The sequence below is a fragment of the Leopardus geoffroyi genome, chromosome A2 (genome assembly GCF_018350155.1).
Source record: "Leopardus geoffroyi isolate Oge1 chromosome A2, O.geoffroyi_Oge1_pat1.0, whole genome shotgun sequence".
NCBI lineage: Eukaryota > Metazoa > Chordata > Mammalia > Carnivora > Felidae > Leopardus > Leopardus geoffroyi.
Genome location: NC_059331.1, coordinates 66,448,856 through 66,472,100, shown reverse-complemented (window position 1 = coordinate 66,472,100; position 23,245 = coordinate 66,448,856). Strand labels below are relative to the sequence as shown.

General features: G+C 49.9%; 1 protein-coding gene across 6 annotated transcripts in view; it reads left to right on the top strand.

Annotated features, from left to right (window-relative positions):
- Positions 1-15,721: 15,721 nt before the first annotated feature.
- COBL (cordon-bleu WH2 repeat protein) overlaps positions 15,722-23,245 on the top strand; it is a 273,215-nt gene continuing 265,691 nt past the window's right edge. For 2 of the 6 annotated variants that reach the window (XM_045494296.1, XM_045494300.1), the window contains exon 1: positions 15,723-16,125. In XM_045494296.1, the coding sequence (XP_045350252.1) occupies positions 16,085-16,125 (41 nt within the window). In that variant the 5' untranslated portion in view covers positions 15,723-16,084. Of the gene's footprint in view, positions 16,126-23,245 lie in introns of all 6 variants that reach the window. The other 4 variants (XM_045494298.1, XM_045494297.1, XM_045494295.1 and 1 more) reach the window with 3 other exon arrangements.

The following is a 23,245-nucleotide window of genomic DNA, read 5'->3' as shown; positions in this document are numbered from 1 at the left end:
TCCCTCGGTCTCCACCGGTCGGAGGACACCACCTACAGATTCGGTTTTGTTTCGGTTTTCACTGCGGAGGGTTTCACAACCTATGACTTCAGCTTGGCAAAGAGCTTAGAATCCGAAAACTGATTCACCTCTGTTAAAATGTAAGCCCTTAAAAAAGAACGTGTCTGTGTATACTGAGCCATATGTGTAAGGAATTAGATAACCTTTGAAGCAGCCTTAGTGCTTCCCTTCAGTCTGTCTTGAAATGACCATAGGACCAGCTTCACCAAAAGGATTAGCCAAGCATCTTGGTCTAAGGCTCCCATGGTGATCGTTTGTCTGAGGCTGGACAGGTACCGACAGGATGTGACGTGAACCACAAGGAGAGAAGGAGAAGGTGAGGGCTTTTCCTGGCAGTTGCCGGCTAACATTCAAGGGATTCTTAGAAAATGCCACAATGGCGGTCTTTCCTGTCTTTTTTCTTTCCGTGGCAGTCCTGGTGAAGGAGGACATGCCTGCTCTTGAAATCCCCCTAAACCCGGGCAAGTTCACGGGAACCTTGATCTACGTGTTAACTGCGGTCCTGGGTGACCTGTTTTTGAGGGCCCTGGATCTGCTTTCTTACCAGTGCCCACTGTCACTCTACATAGACACAGGAGGCGTTTCGGTTTTTATGTGAATGTTTGCCGATCTCCAAAAATTTTGATGTCAACTTTATTTACCCTGAAACACACTGAACTGAATCCACAAAAGTAAGACATCTCAGGCCTTTACTGATGCTATAGTCTTTGTTGTCCAGTGGTCCAAATACCCAAATGGCCGTTGTATTTATAGATTAAAAACTGCATATATAGGGGCGCCTGGGTGGCTCAGTCGGTTAAGCCTCTGACTTTGGCTCAGGTCATGATCTCGTGGTCCGTGAGTTCGAGCCCCACGTTGGGCTCTGTGCCGACAGCTCAGACCGTGGAGCCTGCCTTGGATTCTGTGTCTCCCTCTCTTTCTGGCCCTCCCCCACTCATGCTCTGTCTCTCAAAATTAAATAAAACATTTAAAAAAAGAAAAAGAAAACCTCAGACCCCAAAATGGGGTAAGATCCCAAGTCAGGAAACCGAGACTTAATACCTAACTTAAGTGCAGTTTCAACCCCCAGGAATGCAGCCTTTAACCAGCCAACATGGAAGTTCCAGGTCAATCCTAGGATATTTACTAATAGCTGCCTTCTACTCCCCTTAGGAGGGCAACTTTGCTTAAACAATGCATTCCTTGCTAAAATGTGTCTTTCTCCTTCTTTTTAATGTCTTCTCTCTGCCCTCAGAAACGTGTCTTTTTAAATTTTTTTTAATGTTTTTATTTATTTTTGAGAGAGAGAGAGAGAAAGAGAGAGCACAAGCAAGGGAAGGGCAGAGAGAGAGGGAGACAGAGAATCTGAAGCAGGCTCCAAGCTCTGAGCTGTCAGCACAGAGCCCGACGTGGGCTCGAACTTGTGAACTGTGAAATCATAACCTGAGCCGAAATCGGACGCTTAACCAACTGAGCCACCCAGACGCCCCCAGAAACCTGCACTGGGGTGCCTGCGTGGCTGAGTCGGTTAAGCATCCGGCTCTTGACTTCAGGTCATGATCTCTCGGCTTGTGGGTTCGAGCCCCGCGTCAGGCTCTGCATTGACAGCACAGAGTCTGCTTAGCGTTCTCTGTCTCCCTCTCTCTCTGCCCCTTCCTGAGTCGCGCTTTCTTCCTCTCAAAAATAAATAAATAAAATTTATTTATTTATTTATTTATTTATTTATTTATTTATTTTATTATTATTATTATTTTTATTTATGCTGCCCTGCTCTATCCTTAGATGAGAATGGCTGAGTTCCTCACCCACCTGGCTCTAATGCCACGACGGGTAGGTCATGCCCCTCGGGGTGGCCCGGTAGGTCGGGGCCACCTACCCCGTGAGCGGGTTTGCTGTTCCTTCCCCTTCAGAGCAGGGATGGCTGTCACAAGGCAGGGCGGAATCACATCTGCTTCATTCTTCCCAGAATCACTTGGTGCTTTCATTGGTTATGACACTATAGGACAAGCAGGTTCCTTCACCCCCAGAGCGGTGACTGCATGACAGTGGCTGTGCTGTGTGTGGGACCTCAGTCCACTGTCTGGCCCTAGTTGGAGCAGAGATGGAGATAAGGCTCTTCTATTCTCGACTCCAGGAACCCACCTGTGCCCCAGGGCCCCGGGCTCTGGTATGTGCTGGGCAGATGCCTTGCAGGTCACTAGCAAAAGCTGTGACCTAGAACGTGCAAACGCCAGGAGAGTCCTCCAGGGAAACCTTGCAGCCCAGCAGGAATCAGCCTGGCTCAGAGGGCCTGGCGCCCAGGGGCTCTGGATCATTCCCACTTCTGCCCAAGTTCATAATAACCTATCACGCCATCGATGGGCTCTAGCTTCCGGTGAGGGACCTGTTTACCCCATTTACTCCATTCTTGGATGAGGCACCAGGAGTGGGGACCTCAAGATGGAGAGAAGTGACTTACTGCCAACGAGGCATGTGACGGTCAGGTGACAAACTGGAAAAACAAAAGCGATATTCGCAGAGGCGTAAACATTCCAGAGGTTACCTGCATTTGAGAGATTTGTTGACTCAGGCGAATTTTTAACCAGGGAGTGGGGGAAGGAACAATTTCGGCACCATTTCAGCCAGCCTGTCTGTGTTGGCACCTGTCGTACCTGAGAACTGCCTCCTCACTTGGTTTTCCTTTCCACCAGCGAAACAAAAGAAAAAAGGGGATTGCAAAATGGAGCGCAATAGTCCTGAGGCATTTCGGGGGTCTGATATCCCATTCCGCTTTTTCATTAAAAACAAAAAACCAAACACAAAACCAAAACATCCACAAGTCCTTGGCACAGAGGAAGTGAGATGCCGCTGAGCTCAGAAAAGAGGTTCGCCAGGGAATCTCTGGCTGGCAGGGACGCCCCGTTCCTCTGGGACGTGACGTCTTGACTCTCGGTTCAGCCATGGTGTCTCCGACTCAGCGGGCAGTAAGCGGCAGCTTGCGGGGGTAATGAAAGTTGCAGACACATCTGCTGTTCGTGTGTGGAAAAGGGTCTGTTAAATAGTGAAGCTTTGCATAAAGACACGCATGGAAGCAGAGATCTCCCTTCTGAAACACCATTCTAGAAAAAGCCAGCAGTTTGTGCCAACATCTCCATCGTTATCAACCTGCAGATTCTCTGAAAACACGCCTGGAGAATATGTTTGTTATATAACTAGGGTTTCCTAGGCTGCAATAGCCTGAAAGCAAGAATAACGCTCAACTAGGCATACGTGAATATGGTGAAATACTATGCAGCCATAAAAAAGGACAAGATCGTGCCATTCGTGACAACATGGATGGTCCTGCAGGGCTTTAGGCCAAGTGAAATAAATCAGACAGAGAAAGACAAACACCTTATTATTGCACTAATAGGTGGAATCTGGGGCGCTTGGGTGGCTCAGTCGGTTAAGCCTCGGACTTAGGCTCAGGCCATGCTCTCGCAGTTCGTGAGTTCGAGCCCCGCGTCCGGCTCTGTGCTGACAGCTCAGACAGAGCCTGGAGCCGGCTTTGGATTCTGTGTCTCCCTCTCACTCTGCCCCTCCCCCACTAGTGCTCTGTCTCTCTCTCTCAAAAATAAATAAACATTAAAAAATTCAATATGCGGAATCTAAAAAAATGGAATAAACAAAAAAAAGCATACTTACAAATACGGAGAACAAACTGACGATTGTGGGGTGGGGTAGGAGACAGGCAAAATGGGCGAAAGGAAGCAGAAGACGCAGGCCTCCGGTTACAAAACGAATGAATTGCAGGAATAAAAGGCACAGCTTAAGAAATATAGTCAGCGATATCGGAACATCGATATAGCGTGACAGATGGCGGCTACACTTGTGGTGAGCACAGCACCATGCGTAAACGTGCTGAATCACCGTGTCGCCCACCTGAAACTAACGTGACATTGAGGGCCAACTATACTCAAGTACAGAAGAGTAGAGCTCAATGAGCACCCAACATCATAGCACCTAAATACAGAGAGCAAATAGTGACAGAACCAAAAGGGGAAATAAACAGCAACACAACAATATAGTTGGGGACTTTAACACCCCACTCTCAAAAAAGGGCCGCTCATCCAGATGGAGAATCAATAAGGAAACAGTAGATGTAAACAATACCATTGACCCGACGCACATACCAGGCACATACGGAACGTTCCATCCAACGGCGGTGGAACACACGTTCTACTCAAGGGCGCCTGGAGCCTTCTCCAAGACAGACCACATGGCAGGACACAAGACCAGTCTCAACCCATTCAAGGAGGTAGAAATTATACCAAATGTCTTTTCCAACCACAATGGAAGAGAAATATAAATCTATAGCAGGAGGAAAGCCAGAGAATTGGAAAATATATGGAAATCCAACACCCTCCTAAGCAACCAATGGCTCAGAGACTAAAGCAAGAGGGAAAATTAAAAAACATATCTTGAGAAAAATGAAAACGAAAACACAGTGTAGGAAAGCTTAGAGGGTGCAGCAAAAGAAGTGCCAGCAGGGAAGTTTCCAGTGATAAGTGCATATGTCAAGGAGAGCAAGAGCTCTCAGACAAATGGCTTCACCGTATGCAACACGGAACTAGAAACAAAAAAAGTGGACTCAGCCCAAAGTTAGCAGAAGAAAGGGACATATTACAGATTGGAGCATAAAAAAAAAAAAAAAAGAAAAAAAAAAAAGATAAAAGGAAAACAATAGAAAAGATGAACAAAGCCAAGAGTTGGTCTTTTGAAAACAGAAACAAAATTGACAACACGTTGGCTAGACTAACCAAGGTAAGAGTACGTTTAAGTGAGGAGGTGAAATACCTGTACACGGAAAGCTATGAGACATTGAGGAAAGAAACTGAAGAAGACACGGATAAATGAAAAGATAATCCTGTGTGCATGGATTGGAAGAATTAATATCATTAAAATGTCTATACTTCCCAGGGCACCTGGGCGGCTCAGTCGGTTAAGCGTCCAACTTTGGCTCAGGTCATGATCTTGTAGTTTGTGGGTTCGAGCCCTCCGTTGGGTTCTGTGCTGACATCTCAGAGCTTGGAACTTGCTTCGGATTCTGTGTCTCCTTGTCTCTCTGCTCCTCCCTGTTGGTGCGTGCACTCTCTCTCTCTCTCTCAAAAACAAATAAACGCTTTTTAAATGTCTATACTTCCCCAAGTGATCAACAGATACCTATCAGTATTTCAATGGCATTTTTACAGAAATAAAAAAAAAAAAATCCTAAAATTCGTATGGAACCACAAAAGACCCCAGAGAGCCACAGCCATCCTGAGAAAGAAGAACAAAGCTGGACGCATCACACTTTCTGACTTCAAATTATACCACAAAGCAACGGTAATGAAAACAGTATACGGGGCGCCTGGGTGGCGCAGTCGGTTGAGCATCCGACTTCAGCCAGGTCACGATCTCGCGGTCCGTGAGTTCGAGCCCCGCATCAGGCTCTGGGCTGATGGCTCAGAGCCTGGAGCCTGTTTCCGATTCTGTGTCTCCCTCTGTCTCTGCCCCTCCCCCGTTCATGCTCTGTCTCTCTCTGTCCCAAAAATAAATAAAACGTTGAAAAAAAAATTAAAAAAAAAAAAAAAACAGTATGGTATTGGCACCATAATAGACACCTAGATCAATAAGGTCAGAATCAGAAGCTCAGAAATAAACCCGTGCATATATAGTCAATTGATATATATCGCAGGAGCCAGGAATACTCGGTGGAGAAAAGACAGTCTCTTTAATACATGGTGCTGAGAAAATTGCATATTTACACATACAAGAAGGACATCGGACCCTCACCTTACGGCACCCACAAAAATCAACTTGACAAGAATTAAAAACTTGCATGTAAGACTTGCACCATAAAACTCCTACAATAAAACACACGGAAAAACTCCTTGACATTGGGTTTGACAGTGACACCAAAAGCACTGCTCAGTCGGTTGAGCGTCTGACTTCGACTCAGGTCATGATCTCGCAGGGGTTCAAGCCCCACGTCGAGCTCTGCACCAACAGCTCAGAGCCTGCTTGGGATTCTCTCTCTCTCCCTCTCTCTCTCTGCCCCTCCCCTACCTGCGTGCTCATTTGTGCGCTCTCTCTCTCTCAAAAATAGATACACATTAAATAAAAAGGCACAGCAACAAAAGCAAAATTCAATGAGTGGGACTACATCAGACTAAAAGTCTTCTGAAGAGCAAAAGAAACAATCAACATAATGGAAAGGCACCTGCAGAATGGGAGAAGATATTTGCAAACCACATACCTGGTGGCTAAGGGGTGAAGTGAATCTCTGAAACATGTAAGGAACTCATACAACTCAAAAACAAACAAACAGAAAACAAAGAATCCAATTTCTAAACGGACAAAGGAGCTGAAGAGACGTTTTTTTCAACGGCGACATCTGAATAGCCCACAGGCACGAAAAATTGCTCAACATCACTCATCATCAGGGCAAGGCAAATCGAAACCGCAATGAGGTGTCACCTCACACCTGTCAGAATGGCCAGTATGGAAACGAGATAACAAGATCGGGTGAGAATGCAGAGTGAAGGGAACCCTGTATCTGAACCTGCTGCAGCCACCGTGGAAAATGGTGTGGAGGGTCCTCAAAACATTAAAAATAGAACCACCGTATGATCCAGCAATTCCTAAAGGAAATTAAATCACCACCTTGGAGAGAGAACTGCTCCGTGCCGTTGCGCCATTATTTACAATAGCCGAGACCTGGAGACAAGAGAATGTGATATACAGATGGAGATATAGGTTTGCAATGGGATATTATTCAGCTATAAAAAAAAAAAAAAAGAAGGTGGGGCACCTGGGGAGCGCAGTCGGTTGAGCGTCCGACTTCGGCTCAGGTCATGATCTCGCGGTCCGTGAGCCCGAGCCCTGCATCAGGCTCTGTGCTGACAGCTCAGAGCCTGGAGCCTGTTCGGATTCTGTGTCTCCCTCTCTCTCTCCCCCTCCCCCACTCATGCTCTGTCTCTCTCTCTCTGTCAAAAATAAATAAACATTTAAAAAAATTACAAAAAAGAAGGAAATTCTGCCATGGGAGACAGCATGGATGGACCTTGAGGCCATTATGCTGAGTGAAATAAGCCAGACAGAGACGAATGCTGTGTGTTCTCACTTATATGTGGAATCTAAAAAAAAACCCAAGCTTGGGGAACCTGGATGGCTCAGTTGGTTAAGTGTCCGACTCTTGATTTCAGCTCAGATCACGATCTCAGGGTTCATGAGTTTGAGCCCCGCATCGGGCTTTGCACTGACAGTGCGGAGCCTGCTTGGGATTCTCTCTCTCTCCCTCTCTGCCCCTCCCCACTCAGGCTCTCTTTCTCTCTCTCTCAAAATAAATAAATAAAACTTAAAAACCAAAACCAAAACCTCATAGATACACAGAATAGACTGGTGGTTGCCAGATGCTGGATGGGGTGGGGGGGTAAAGGGTGGGGGGGGAAATGGAGGAAGATGGTTTAAAGGGTACCAATTCCCACTTATAAGATGAGTAGGTCCCAGAAATGTCATGTACAGCATGGTGCCTAGAGTTAACAATACTGTATTGTATATCTGAAAATCACTGAGAGCAGATCTTGAAAGTTCTCGGCAAAAACAAAGCAAAAGAGTTACGAGAGGTAATGGGCATGTGAATTAACATTATTGTGGTCATCACGTCGCCACATACACGTACGTCAAGTCATTTTGTCGTACTCCTTAAATGTTCACTGTGATAGGTCAGTCCTACCTCAATAAAGCGGGAAAATAAAAAAATAATAATAACAATGTCCCATGACAGTAACAAACGGGCATGCTCCTGCCTCTAGTCCTCTACCCTTTGGAAAGTTCCAGCCGCTGACAGCTCTGGGATTCTCCCAAGGATGCTGTTCCACTGCATAGATCAGTACTCCTTGTTTCTGCACAACTGCTGGTAAGCCCAAGCCATCACCTGCATCTCTCTGTCCCTCTTTGCTGCTGGGACCCTGTCTGGTGCCGACCCTCGGCCTGATGCTAGTTCCTGCCGTCACCACAGAGCGCTGTGGCTCGGAGGCCACTGCCCCTTGGGCCTGCCAGAAGAAAGAACCCCCAGGGGTCTAGACCCAGTCACAATCTGGAGAGGGACACGGCGTGAGGCTCAAAAGCCCCCACACCTGCTGATGACAAAAGCCTTGTCTCCTCTGCCCTTACGATAAGCCCCTCCCGGGAGGCTGCTCAGCTCCTCCCAAGATGTGACCCCTGACAGATTACCCCTCTGTCCACCCCCGCATGCCCAGACTGGCCTGATGCCAAAGGGAGACACACAGTGAGCGTCAGCTGGGAGCTGTCCGGAATAGTAAATATCTGGGAACAGAAGAACGCAGAACCCGTTCCTTCCTCTTTCTCCTCCTTGGGAAATACGGCCCATAAAGTCACTAAAAAGAGGAGATTGTCACTTTGGGAAGGAGGCCACACATTGGTACAACAAGCCACCAATACTCGAAACTGTACATCGAAAACTTGGGAACGCTTCTGTCAGCGGGATCCTTCCATTCTTGAACCACGTTACAGAACAGAGTTTTAGCAGGCAGGGCGGGGTCGGAAAGGTAATACGGAGTGCTGGTGATTCCAGCATTGGCTTCTGGAATAACACCAGAATTGAATGAAACCAAGCAAGCATGAAAGATAGCGTCTTTTGCGTAGATCAGCGTGTGCCGAATCTTTAGCCCTCCCCCAAACCAGGCAAGTTCTCGAAGGCAAAATCATTTATAAAGACAGAACACACCACAGCCTGGGTCAGAAAATCCTATTTAGTCAAAACGCCAAGGATGCGGGTTCTGAAGAGGCTCATGTTTCCAGAAAACACCACGAGGAATCCTAAACCCCGTTGCGTAATCCTTGCGTGGGTTGGCCGTGTAGGTGCAATGTTACATAAGTTCACAGGCCCCACATCTCCGCAGAAAGGCGGAAAGATGCTTCCTCTTGATAGCACATGCTGGGAAAGCGCACAGCTCTTAGTATGATCTCAGCAGAAGAATCGTGACAGCTGGTGGCTAAAATAAAAGCTTCATGACAGAGTGGCAGGACAACCAAACCTACACATTCTCTCCATTTGCTGCTCCACAGTGAGCTCGGCACACGCTTGCTGACAAATCCTAAGTGCCGGAAGTGCCTGTGTGTTGAAATGGTTCGCAGGAGAAAACGGGTGCTGGGCACAGATGAAAGCAACTGTGTTTGCATAATGGCCAAGAATCTAAGATCCCGGGTAATGCTGTCTGGGCACAAATCCTTGCTCTGTGCAGCCTTGGGCAGTTTAGTTAATCTCCCTCTTAGTTTTTCCGCTGCTAAACTGGGGACGACAATAGTACCTATCTTTAGGGTTGCTCTAAATGTTAAATGATTCGAATTATTAAGAGTTTAACGCCGTGCTTGGCATCTAGGAACTGTCCTTCAATGTTAACTACAAATATAGTTATTGATTTAGCCAACACATACCGTACCCAAAGTTGGTTATTATAAGCATTGTTCAAGCCAGAAAGGAAAAGAGGTGTGCATTTCCTGGTGGATGCTGGAGGGCAGACCAAGGAAATGAGCCAGGGATGGGGGTGGGGGGCTGATTTAGCCGCAGACTTGTGCTTTTCAGACCCAGCATCTGTGAACCGCTCCCAGTGGCCTCAGCCAGGACCAGCCCCCTCGTGCCTGATTCTGGCATGGTCCTATCCCCTCTCTCTTGTGGTTCCTGTTCCAGGTCCTTTTCTGCCAGAGGACTCTAGGTTTGGAGGGAGTAGGGTCCTGACACTCCTCGGTCCGATCCCTGATGATATTTTCAGGATTCCTGGGAATCAGAACCCCTCCCGACACCACTTCGTGGGTTCCATCCCCTGGATTTATGCCTGATGGCTATTCAAATGGCATGAGCCCAGACAAGGAGCAAGAGGTTACTCTACAACCGATTATTTTTAAGAGGTCCTAATAATCAAAGCCCAAGGTGCAGAATGACAGGGCTTGAGTCAGAGGACAAGCTACCACCGGTTCCCAAAGTTTTCTGTGCTTGACCCTATCCATAAATTACCACTTTGGAAAAAACATACTGTAATAATCATAGAAAAGGATTCATTATCTACAACGCTGTACACAATATGCCTTTGAAAAGCAACGGCTTCCTAGATGGAACACTAAAGTACGAGCAGCCTAGGAGAAAACAGATTAATCAAACTTCGCCAACGGTAAGAAATTTTGGGCCTCAAAACACGCCGTTAAAAGTGTGAAAGAGTAACTCACGGTATGGGAGGAAATATTTGCAAATCTTATCTGTGCACAGAGCTCACACCTCAAAAATATATAAAGCGACGACCTGATTTCCAAAACGGGCAAAAGACTTGAATCACGTTTCCTCAAAGAAGACGCACAAAAAGTCATGAAGCCCGCGGAAAGTCGTTTGGCATCATTGGTCATTGGGGAAATGCAGACCCAGATCACACAGAGATAACCACCTCACACCCATCGGGATGGCCGTAACCGAAGACAGACAGTAACAAGCATTGGCAAGGACCTAGAGGAACACATTGCCGGCGACAGTTGCAAAATGATACAACCACTTCGGAGAGACAGCGTGGTAGTTTCTCCCAGGGTGAAACGTGACATTGGCACACGACCCAGGAATTCCACTGTTAAATACGCACGGAAGGGAAGTGAAAACAATGTCCACGCATTTGTATGAAATGTCTTGAATTGGTGAACCCAGAAAGATTAGTGGTTGCCACGGGCTGGAGCGAGGGAGGAGTAGGCAGTGAGTGTCAATGGAAGTAAGGTTTATTTGGGATGGGGGGATAATAAAGAATGTTCTGAAATGAAACAGTGGTGATGGTGACACAAGTCCGTGTATAACCATGGAAGTATAATACCGCTGAACCGTAGACTTGAAACAGGTGAATTTTACGGTATTTGAATGATATCTCAGTAAAAATAAAAGACTCTATGTAAACATTTCTTTAAATCACTACTGTCAGTTAATGGTCTCACATAAAATTCGTCCTGTTTAAATCATTCACCACTCTAAAAAAAAAAAAAAAAAAATTCTCACTCAAGAGCTCACACTCAAGAGCGTAATGAGGAGGGAGTGAGCTCCGGTGTCTTTTCCTGTTCTAATAAGGACACCTGTCCCATAGAAATAGGGCCCCCTTCTTATGACCTCATCAAACCTTAATTACCTATTTCCAAATACAGTCCCAGGGAGGGGTAGGGCTTCAACCTTTGAATTTTGCGGGGGTCCTAATTCAGTGCACGGTACATTCGAAATAAATATCCACTTTGGTATTCAAGTTTGTACGGATCTCCAGGATGCTTGTTTCTTTTTTGAAGGTACTTAAATTGGATACTCACGCCCAGCAAAACCTCGCTCTGCCCCGGATTGTTCCCTTTTGCAGAGGAGAAAACAAAAGCTTTGGACAGAAGTGCTCGGCCCTCAGTCATCCTGCTGGTGACTGGAGGACCGGGCAGGGTCCCTCGGTGGTCAGGACATTAGTCTCCAAGTTGGTGGGTGTTGGCTTGAAATGTGGACTCTCCGGTCCTACCCTGGACCCACTGTGCCAGAATCTGCATTTTAAGAAGCTCACAGAAGCATCTCATGCCTACTCAAGTAGGCTAGGGTGTCCCCACCAGCAGGCAGCTTTGAAGTGAATTCTTCCTTTCATTGTCTTCCCATGGGGGAAGCCCGAGTGACTCTGGGGGTGACGCAGGTACTCCATCAGGCTGCAAGGGGGCTGAGTGCTCAAGGGGCCTGGAGCGCCCCCAGGCTGCTGCTGTCCCAGGTGGGCCCGCAGAGAGGAAGGATGGGGTCTGGGAGGAGAGGTAGCAGCCAAGGTGGGGCATGGGGCAGAGCAAGGGAAGACTGTCCTTAAAAGGGACTCACTCTGGCACTCAGCAACAGTGACACGCCTTATTTTGGGTCAACTGCTGACAGCATGGCAGCCCAGAGGCATAGTCGGTGACCAAGCCTGTGACCCAGCCTGGTGCCCTGGGACACCGCAGGTTCAGCCGTGCTTTGTGGATGAAAGGGACAAAGGTTCAGCTTTCGGGCAGTGAGTGCGTGGGCGGGCAGGACATGTGTCACCATGGCTGTGTGCCGGAGCCAGGCAGCCTGTCTCTAGCTTGGTGTTCATGACGGCCGCCAGAAACCAGCTGATGTGGGGGCACTTACAGCACAAAACCTGGCAAATTCTACAAATCAGGGCTTTTTCTTCTGTTTTTCTTTCTTTCTTTCTTTTTTTTTAAGAGCCATGTTAAAACATTTGTCAGGGGCGCCTGGGTGGCTCAGTAGGTTGAGCGTCTAACTTCAGCTCAGGTCATGATCTTGCGGTTTGTGGGTTCAAGCCCCGCGTCGGGTTCCCTGCCGGCAGATGGGCAGCTTCCCAACTGGTATCTGCACTTCCCATCCTCTGTCCCCCTCTCTCTGCCCCTCCCCCGCTGGTGCTCCCCCAAAATAAATCAATATTTAAAAAAACCCAAAAACTTGCCCACACATTCTTAGATATTTCCAACCGCTGAAATCAATAGTTTAGTAGTAGTGCCTGAAAAGGTGCAAGTTTATCAAGGAAATGCAAAAGTGTGCAGGGGAGAAGCAGTGAGGAACACCTTTCCTTGAAATTACTGCCCTTGTGTGTGACTGGACCGTGTGCTCTAAAAGGTCCCTAGGGCTCCCTCTCTCTTGGCCCCTCCCCCACGTGTGTGTGCGTGTGTGTGTGTGTGTGTGTGTGTGTGTGTGTGTATTCTCTCTCTCAAAAATAAATAAACTATAAAACAAAATAAATAATTTTTTTTCAACGTTTATTTATTTTTGGGACAGAGAGAGACAAAGCATGAATGGGGGAGGGGCAGAGAGAGAGGGAGACACAGAATCAGAAGCAGGCTCCAGGCTCTGAGCCATCAGCCCAGAGCCCGATAAAACAAAATAAATAAATAAAATCAGAGGTTGGAGGAAAGCCAACAAAGGAGAGCGTCCTACCGGAAGACTCTACAACCGTCAAGGTGGTCTTGGGGACCGCCCCCCCCCCAGCCTTCTGCTGCTCAGCCTACACCCATTCCTGTTTCTCACCCTCTGTCTGGAAGAGCGAAGCCCCTGCCCGTCCCCTCTGCTCCCCTTCTCGGGCCCCATCTTCAAGATGACTGCCGGTGTCAACACTGCCCAGAGCCTGGCATGGGACAGGTGTTCCAGAGTACGTGAACTGCACCATTTTGAAAAGACCTCCGTCCTGGTAGATCTCCTGGGACCCTCACCAGTAAGGGACATACAGGGAAATCGGGTCCGATGTCCGCCTGCCTCCCAGGCTCTGCCTCCATCATGGGGTTGCCAGGCCCAACCCGTGTGGACTCTCCACCGGAGGCCTTGGGAGCTCAGCCCCGCTCTGGTGGCAAGTCTGGCTCAATCCTCTGCCCCGTTGTGACATCTCTTCCCAGGGCTCACCTTCCACCCCGGTCCTGGCCAGTGGTGCCTGTTGGGCGTTGAGGTCTGAGACACCGGGTGGCCTCCTGAAATCGGTAGTTGAGGCCTGAGATCCTTCCAGGCCTTCATCTCAGGAGAGCAACTTGAGCCTCCTGGGACATTGCCTCCTTGTCATCATTTTCCGCCGACAGTAACTGTCCTGCTGAGAAACTCTTCAACAGCCCTGATACCAGCTTCAGGGGCCACCTGCCCCCGATGCCCCCGGCTGCCGTCGCCAGGCCTGCGGTGGTCTATGAGCGGGATTTCCTCCCCAGGGACCTTGGTCGGGTGTAGGCCCACCGCCCCTGGTCTACTTCTGGGCTCTGGCCCTTCCCAGGTTGCCCTTTCCCACGTGGGGTCTAGAACCTTGGGGTGGGGGAGGGGTCCTGATCTCGGCGAAGGATCCTCTGACCCGGAAGCCTGGAGGTGGAAGGCATTGTAGGGATTCTTTCATTCAGTGAACCCTCTGTTTTTTGTTTATTTCAGTTTATTTATTTATTTATTTATTTACACAGTGAGAGAGCACAAGCAGGGGAGGGGCGGTGAGAGAGAGGGAGAGAGAGAGAGAGAAAGAAAGAGAGAGAGAGAGAGAGGGAGAGAAAATTCCAAGCAGGCTCCACACTGCTCTCGCAGAGCCTGACGCGGGGCTGGAATTCACCAACCGTGAGATCATGACCTGAGCCAAAATCAAGAGTCAGATGCTTAACAGACTGAGCCACCCAGGCGCCCCAGTGCAGTCTCTGTTTATGCAGCACGACTCCACCTGCCTGGCACTGGTCCAGAGGCTGGGGGATTCAGTGACCCATAAAAGAGGCTCAAGGCCCAACGCTCATTGAGATCACATTTTGGGGAGGGGACAGGTGACAAGCAGAAAGGCAAACTGTGTGCTGAATACGACACGTACTTATTATGTATATTCCGTTGATATATAACATATAAACCCACATTTATTTGCATATTTACATTAAAGTTAATAAAATTTATATATACACCCATAAGTAACATTTTATTTTTAAATGTAAACAAACATAAACATCTTTAGATGTAAACAAACAGCAAATATGTATATAAAATATATTATATATAAAATATATATAGGCATATACACACACACACACAGAGTGATAAATGCACAGAAGGAAAATAAAGGAGGGGAGGCAGAGCAATGAGTTTGGGCTTTTCACACAGAGGGCTGAGGGGAGGCGTCTCTTCCGCATGGGGAGCAGGGTGCAGGGAACAGACAGCAGGGAGCAGGGGGCAGCCTGCAGCCTGGAGAACATTCCAGGCAGAGGCCCGAGGCGGAAAGGTTTCAGGCATTTGGAGAACAACCGGAGGCTGAGGTCCAGAGCCAGGTGCACAGGAAGGAACTGGGTTCTGGGGGGGGGGGGGGGGGGGGACCACAAACCCCTGAGCAGCCAAGGCCTTGGGGCTCATGGCAAAGACTTTGCGTTCTCAGTCTAGACCAGTCTCCTCCCTTTGTTAATGAGAAAGCTGAGGCCCAGCCGGAGAAAGGCTCAGGCAGGCGGGGGAATACCACTCCCAAGTACAAGCTTTGAGGGGGTCACCTCCTCCACGGCTCATCATTCTGCGCGCTCACTTGAGCCTGCGTCTTTTCCACCTGGAAAAGTTGGTTGGTCGGAACCACATGAAAGTGTCCGTTTTGGAGGTCAGACTTGCACCCCAGTCCAAATGTTGTTTGTTGCTTTGGGCGGGCTAGGAGGAGTGTGGGGTGAAGCTGGGCTAGATCAGGGACCTGGCGCTGCCCTGCCCTGGGCCCAGGTGGGGCTGCCTCTGCCAGGCACTCCTGCCTACTGCTTGCCCTGGGACCCAGCACGCGGCGCCCCACAGAGCAGCTGGGCAAACTTGAGCACGCTTCCAACCCAATTCCTGCCGCCCCCCCCCCCCCCCCGCCACCATTGTTTCTGATTCTCTAGGTCAGGGCAGGGGCCACGAATCTGCATTTGTACCCCGTTTCCAGGCGCTGCTGGCCAGGGACCCACGCTGAGGCCCGACGCCTCAGATAGCCCGGCACGGAGGAAGGTTCGGTGAGGTTCCAGGGCAGAGGCAGCGACACCGGTCACTCGCTTCTCATCCTCCAACCTCAGTCCTTCCCCGGCTGGTCCGCCCACGTCGCCCTCCAGGGCCTCGCCGGGGCCAGGTGGTTCCCCCTGCCACAACTCCTCCCCGCCGGGGCGCGGCCCGAGCCTCCGGATCCCCCGCACCGCCCAGCCCGGGGCGCGCTCCGTCGCGGGGTGGAGGAGCCGGGGAGAGGCCCGGGAGGGGCGCTGCGGCGGGCGCGGTGTCGCCCCCGGGGCCCAGGCGCGGCCCACCCCGTCTCGGGACGCGCGCGGGCGGGCGGGGGCGGCGCTCCGGTGGGCGCGGCGCACCTTGCTCCCGGCGCCCCCGCCCCGCGCCAGCCCCTCCCCGCCCGCGACCGTCCCAGCCCCTTCCGTCCGTTCGCCCCGCCGCTGTCCTCCGCCGGCCCGCGTGGGAGGACGATGGGTCAGCGCGGAAAAAGTGAATGAGGGCGGCGGCGGCGGCAGCGAGCGCCTGACTCGGCCGGGCCCGGGCACCGCGCGCGCCCCCCGCCCCGCCGGCTCCATGGACGCGCCGCGCGCCTTGGCGGCCAAGCCCCCCACCGGGTAAGTGGCCGGGCGGCCAGGCGGCGCGCGGGCCGGGGCCCCGCTCGGACCGGACGCCCGCGCCGCGCGCACTCGGGGCAGAGGGAGGGGGGCGCGGGCGCCGTGAGGGGCGGGGGGGGGCGCGCTCGGGGCGGGGGGCGCCCCCTCTCCGGCCCGCGGGCCCGCGCCCCCCGCCGCGGAAGGGGCTTGTGTACTTAGTGCGCCCGGGTCGTTGCCCAGGTAACAGTGTCAGGCCGAGGCCGGGACACGCTCGGCGCGGCGGTGTTTGTGTGCGCGCGCCCTTTTTGGGGGGTCCCCGCGGGCAGAGCCCTCGGCCACCTCCCGAGCGATCGCCCCCGGCGCCGGGAGGGCGGTGGGAGACCCGGCCTGGAACTCCCGCCCCGCCACCCGCTTGCTCGGCGTCTGCCCCGGGTTCCCGTGGTCGCCGCTCGCCCCGCCGCGGTCGGCGGGTTACGGTCCGCTCCTCCCCGCGATGAAGGGGACGCTCCGGGACCTCGCAGACGCCTGGGTCCGCCTTCGGGAGCGCGGTCGTGCAGAGGGCACTGTCCTCGCGCTCTGCGGACGTCTGCGCCCCTTCCCCCGGCTTGCTTCTCCGCGGTTCCCCGGGACAGTGTGCAGGGCACGGACCCGAGGAGGAGACCCCGACTTCGCAGCTGAGGTCGGGGCGTGCATACTGCCTGCGCGGATCTGCGGCTGCCCAGACCTGACCGGGTGTCCGCTTCCATCCCCGCACACCTTGTGTGTAGTGATTGCTCGCCACATTCCGGCTTTGCTCGCAGAGTACCTGCCCCAGTGCGGGAAACGCTAGCAGGACCCTGAGCCGGAGTTTGAACGGCGCACCCCCAGACCAGGCCGCGGGGTCACGCGAGGCCCGTGCGGACACTGCGGCGGCGCCCTGCGACCCGCGCACCCGCTCGCTGGCCTGGGGCGAGTGTGCCATGAGTCTTGCGAATGGAATGAGCGGTTGGGTGGGTCCTGCACCTGCTTACAAATGGGCCCACTTTCCGCTGTGGGGACAACTAATCTCTTCTCTTTGCACTTGTGTCCCACTGACTCACCCTGCCCGAGTGCCCATGGCCGCTCTGTGGCCCAAGTCTGCAAAAGGTTTTCGAACGTGTTCTTTTTGTTTTTGTTTTTTTAACTCTCTTTAATGCCAGGAAAAAGTGAGCCAGGTTAGCAAATCAAATAATCCCGGAGCCGAGGAATGTTAAAAAGAACTTTTTCTTCTCTTTCTTTCTTTCTTTCTTTCTTTCTTTCTTTTTCTTTTTTTTTTTTTTCGGTGCACTTAGTGGTGGTTATGTAATTGCATTTGAACAAACATTTCCCCAAAAGAAAATAAAGTGGGGAATCCCTTTTCACAGACACGGGCCTCCCGAATGGCATGATTCAGAATTACTTTTAAACCTGTCGCTTTGGGAACCTGTTTAATAAGCCTGTTTAAGGAGAGGGAATCTTTTTCTCACTATCACGTAACAGGAGGGGAAGTATGAAGGGGAGAGCTAATTGTAAGAGGCCAGCAGAACTGAATTTAGAGATTATTTGTGAAGGCCGGGAAGGGAATCTGATTGTGGAAGGGAAGTGGCGAATCCTGACCTGGGCACACGCTTCCCGGTGCTATATGGGCAAGAGGGGGAATCCACAGCCATTCTTGTCTGAGCTCTGGTTGGACTTCACATCTCAGTCTTCCCCTGGGGAACCAAGGGCTTTTGTTGTGGATACAATGACAACATAGGCAGTGGTCACTACCCATACATTTAGTTCTTTCCCTCTGATCTGCTTGCTTGAACGTCTTTGTCCGAGAGATGTAGACACGCAGCTTTTAGCTTCTGTAATTCCCAGTTATTTTATCGTCCGCCATTTGTTTTCGTCCCTGTAGTGAAGAAGCTCCTAGAAAATGTCCATGTGCTTGGATTTCCCAGGTAGGAATTACATGATTAATTAAGCTGTTGTGTGTTAAAATCGGAGGAAAGAAATGGTCTTGGGCTTTTTGAATATTTTATATAATTTAGGTGCTTTGTCTGCCTACCGGAGAGGGTGGATATGGATGTGAAATTTCTGGCTTTGGTAGATTATTGGTAGCGGTCAGGTGCCATTGGTTCTTCCCTGATCTGCTCCTCTGTTGCTGCAGGATAAGGCAGTGCTTGCCATGTGCTCTGGGGAAATTTGTTTTCTGCCTGATACTGCAAGCGATGACTATCAGATCAAACTTGGAGCAAGCTCTCGTTTTCCCACATGATCCAAGTGAGTGATGTGGTGAATTTGTTGTTGACTGAATCATTCGCTGTCCTGCGATACGTAGAAAGGGGCTGACCAGGGACCGGTGACATAAAAAGATTTCATACCACAAACCAAGAAGCCCTTCTTGAGGGGACCTGAAGGGACAATCTGTTCGTGGCTGTAGATTGTATATGCCACTAAATTATTAATAAGTGGTTACTAATTCTCTTTATTCAACCCAATTAGTTGGGTTGAAATTGTATGTTTTTACTAGTAATTTCATGAAGGACTTGTGACTAACTTAACTGGGAAAAAAACTGACTCCTTTAGGAAGAGGCAAAAAGTGACAAGTCGACTTGATGTGACTTCTAAGGAATTTTAGAGCACAGTTGAGGTGTCATAATAGAATCTTCTGGAATTACCAGGAAAAACAAATTTCCTTTCAGTGAAGTTTTTAAATATACTTAAGTCCATTTAAGATTAACTTTGAGTTTATCTGTTTACTTTTAGTCTCTTTTTTTTTTGTTTGTTTATGAGATCCCTGCCACTGGCGGGTGGTCACGGAACCCAGCGTGAACCTTCCCTCTCGGCCCTCTGTGAATGGGACAGTGTGCTGGGGGTTGGCAGGGTACTGGTTAATTTTTTTCTATGGAGGAAACACGGAGTTCTGTAGAATAGAATAGTCCCCAGTGACATGAAATGTCAAAACAGCCGGGGCATTCGCTCAATGGCCGCATTCAAGGACCATGCTTACATAAAAACCAGTGGAAGTTTGCTAATCAATTTTGTCAGGATCCGAGCTTCACGAAGGCATAGCTGATGCTTGTTTCTCCGAATCAGTTTGTGTGGATTCCATCAAGTTATTAGAACAAGAAAATATATTTTTTTTAATTAATGGAAGTGGGTAGCTTGAGCTGCTTCTGTCTGGTCACCACCCCCCGCCCCAAAACAAAAAATAAAGTATAGGAGCTGCTGTCTTGACAGTGACCATGGACCATGGCAGTGAGGTCTTCCATACAAGTGTACAGATGCTAATGAATATTAATGAATGTATACTATAATAAGAAAGAAGGTTAGGTTTCTAGCCTTTTCTAAAAAACAGGTTTCTGTGGGGTGCCTGGGTGGCTCAGTTGGTTAAGCTTCGGACTGTTGGGTTTCCGCCCAGGTCATGACCTCATGGTTCGTGAGTTCGAGCCCCGCATCAGGTTCTGTGCTGACAGTGTGGAGCCTGCTTGGGATTATCTCCCTCTCCTCTCTCTTCTCCTCCCCTGCTTGCTTCTCTCTCTCTCTCTCTCTCTCTCTCTCTCCTTCAAAATAAAATAAACATTAAAAGCATTAAAAAACGAAAATAAAAAAATAAAAACAAGCATTCTAGACTTTTGGGCGACATGTTTACGTTCTTTAAAATGATAGTCTAATGATTTGCTACATTGAACTTCGCATTTCACTCCAAAGATGTTACTTCTTAACCATACTTTTGGGAGGCAGCTCACTTAAGGCTGTAATGTTAGATATTGTTTGATGGGATGTGGAAAGCAGGCCTAGGGAATTTTATTCTTTTGCAATTATAGTTTTTCTGAATAAGTTCCAGGAGTTGGACATTCCCCTGTGACACTATCAAATGACCTTAGGGCACTTTTAGTATTTCCTCAGTGGCTGTGTAAGGTTGATGGAGCTCAATTATGATTTAAATTGGGTGTGTGGATATTCGTACCATGTCGCCTCTCTCCTGCATCCTGGACCTCCTCTGTTCTTCCCTGGACGGCCTTTCCCCGGATCAGGGGCCTGGCAGAGCCGGTTGTCACTGAGCACAAGTGGCTGACCTCTCTGGACACGTGCATGTCTGTGTTTCAGTGGTCTTTTTCACTTGGGACCTGGAAAGAGAAGTCATAACTTGTGTGCACCCAAGAGTGTGTCCATGCTTATTTAGAAAGCAATGATCATAGGCTATGTCTGCACACCATAATAAGTGGTTTGGGTTTCCAGGCGTTTCATGCTTTGTTCTTAATCATTAACCCCAATTTTATAAGTGGTCGGAGGTTTTGAACAGTGAGCGGAAAAGTATTTGATGCCAAAGTAGCCTGCAGGGTCGAGGATGTGTGCATTTACAGTATAGAAACACTTGGTTGCGATTTGGTCTTGAACTAAGTGAAAACATGTAGGACACACTTAGCGTATTTATTAGGTGACGTTTCCCTAACTCCTGTCCATTCGTCTCCGTGTCGATTTTCTGCGTTGGTTAATTATACTTAATGGTTTTTTTTTCCTTCGCTTACTTTGAACTATAACAGTACGTCTGAGCTCTTGACTCGCTGAGAGCTTTTATGACATCCCTTTTTACTGTTTTTATGATTTTCATTGATTTAAGCGCATTTTAAATGTTAGCGCTCTCCCCCCCCCCGCATTTTATACCTTTGTTTTCTCATTTCACTGTGTCCCGAGAGTGTTTACCCCAGTGTTCTCTTATGTCACTTTTCCTTTATGTTTCCACACTTGCTTTATTTTGTGCCAGTCTCTTCCCATAGTAACATTACGCTTTTTTCTCATGCGCACTTTATTTGGTTTCATTTGCTTTATACCAAGCTGATGATCCTTTCTGAAGGCCTAACGGTATTTGTTCGAGACTAGATTTTGCTGTGTACTCTGGTGTGACGATGACAGTGGGTCCCCGACAACGTCCGTACTCCCTCCTGCCTGTCTCCAGAACGTCCCAGGCTTCTGAGAAAATCCCTCTGGAGAGAGCCCACCTCCCCAGCTGGGCGATGCTTCGTGGCCTCTAGTGGTTTTTACACGCTTCCATCTGGATTCCCTAATTAGGTGGGGAGCTGCTCCCTTGCCAAGACCCTATTTTCTACAGGTAAGTCCGATTAGAATAAGGTCCATGGCGAAAACCATTTCTTTTAGAAAAAGGGAAAAGAGAAAAATCTTTTCAGCCATCAACATGTATTTCATTTCCGTGCTTTTGATTAGACAGATTCCCAGACCCCGAACGCTTTTGCACAGACACTCCTGTAAGATTCCTACACCACCTTGACCAAAGCGAGCAGTGCCTTTTGAAGAGACATTGATTGGCTTAGGGAAATCGTCGAAGTCCTTGTCCCTTTTCCCCCCCAAAATGGCACAAATCCCCAAAGATGAGCCCAGTAAGTCAGGAGTCTTGACTCCTGGATCTCCTCTCCCCACCCTTTTCCTTCTCACTGTTACCCAAGAACCCAGATGAGGAACCATTGTCTTAGGGGCACTTCCCTTGGGGACAACGAGCTGTTCTTGTTCCGGGGACACACGTGGATGTGCTCGTACTCTCACTGGGCACAGAGGACAGGGTAGTGACCACGTGGCCCTAGTCCATGATGCCTGTGCCTGGGCAGGAATCGTGTTTGACTTCCTCCTACCAAAGCCTGACAGGCAGGCCCAGGGGAAAGGAAGACCTGGGTGGGTCTTGGGGTCAGTCGTGCGGGATTCAGTTTAGCCTTCTTAGCCGGGCCTGCAGGGAGCCGTCCCAAGGTGGCTCCTACCCGTCCCCCAGCCCAGCACTAACAAAACTGCCAGGCCGATGATGTTATGTGTCTATGTCCAGTACGGCAGCCACGGAGCCCTTGGAGTGAGGAACTGAATTTCTCCCTTTTAAATTTTTCATTAATTTACGGGCGCCTGGGTGGTTCAGTCGGTTGAGTGTCCCGACTTCAGCTCGGGTCATGATCTCCCAGTTTGTGGGTTCGAGCCCCCCCGTCGGGCTCTGTGCTGACAGCTCGGAGCCTGGAGCCTGCTTCAGATTCTGTGTCTCCCTCTCTCTCTGCCCCCCCGCCCCCCCCCCCCGCTCACACTGTGTCTCTCTCACTCTCAAAAATAATAAACATGAAGAAAAAAAATTAAGAAAACATTTAAAAACATAAAACATAAAAACCATTAAGAAAAAAATCTTTTTTTAATTTTCATTAATTTAAACATATAGAGTTGCGTGTGGCCAGTGGTGCCTCAGTGGCCTGAGCAGATCTGCTGCTGTTTTGCTGCTGTCCCTCTGTCCTTCCTGAACTGGAACATCCCCTGCTTTCTCAAACTTCCCCTCCCCTCTTGGCCTCCCCTTGGCTTCTCGTCTCCCGGCCCAGAAGATTCCTGCTCATTCTTCCAGCTGCTGTCCTGCCACCGTCCATTCCCTCTTTCAGAAAACCTTCCATGGGGGGCGGCATCTCCTACCTGCTTGTCTCTGACCCACTGAATTCTGAGCTCCTCCGAGGCAGGGACGTCACCCCATGAGTGTCGTGGCAGGGACCTCTGGCATGGGACAACTGTTAGGATGGTCTCAAGCCTCGTGTGAGGTCTAAAGTCCTGGGAATCCAAGTGTTCCCAGAAATTCTCCATCCCTTCTTGAAAAAAAAAATTGAATATTTTCCTTAAACTGACCCGGTGTGCCAGCTGTGCAGACTTATTCTTTGCAGACCCGGGAGGTGTCAGGTGTCCTATTTTGAGGGACGTAAAGTATTAGACAACCCGCGGCGATAGCGTCTGAAAGAGGAGATGATTTTCCGTCACCCTTACGTGAAAGTCTGCCTCGCTTGCTCCGGGCTGGCGTCGAGGTGTGGCTGGGATCTGGATGTTTATGTCCACCCTCCCCCCCAATTAATATGTAGAAATCCTGACCTCCAAGGGGGTGGTACTGGGCAGTGGGGCTGTGGGAGGTGCTCAGGTCATGAAGGGGGAGCCCTCCTGATGGGGAGTGGTGCCTGCGAAGAGACCCATGAGCTCTGTCCGCCCCTCCACCACGTGAGGACCTGGGGAGAAGTCTGCAGCCCAGAAGAGGGGCCCCACCAGACCTCGCTGGCACCTTGACCTTGGACTTCTAGCCTCCAGAACTGTGAGCAGTAAACTTCCCTGTTTACAAGCCACCCAGTCTGCGGCCTTTGGT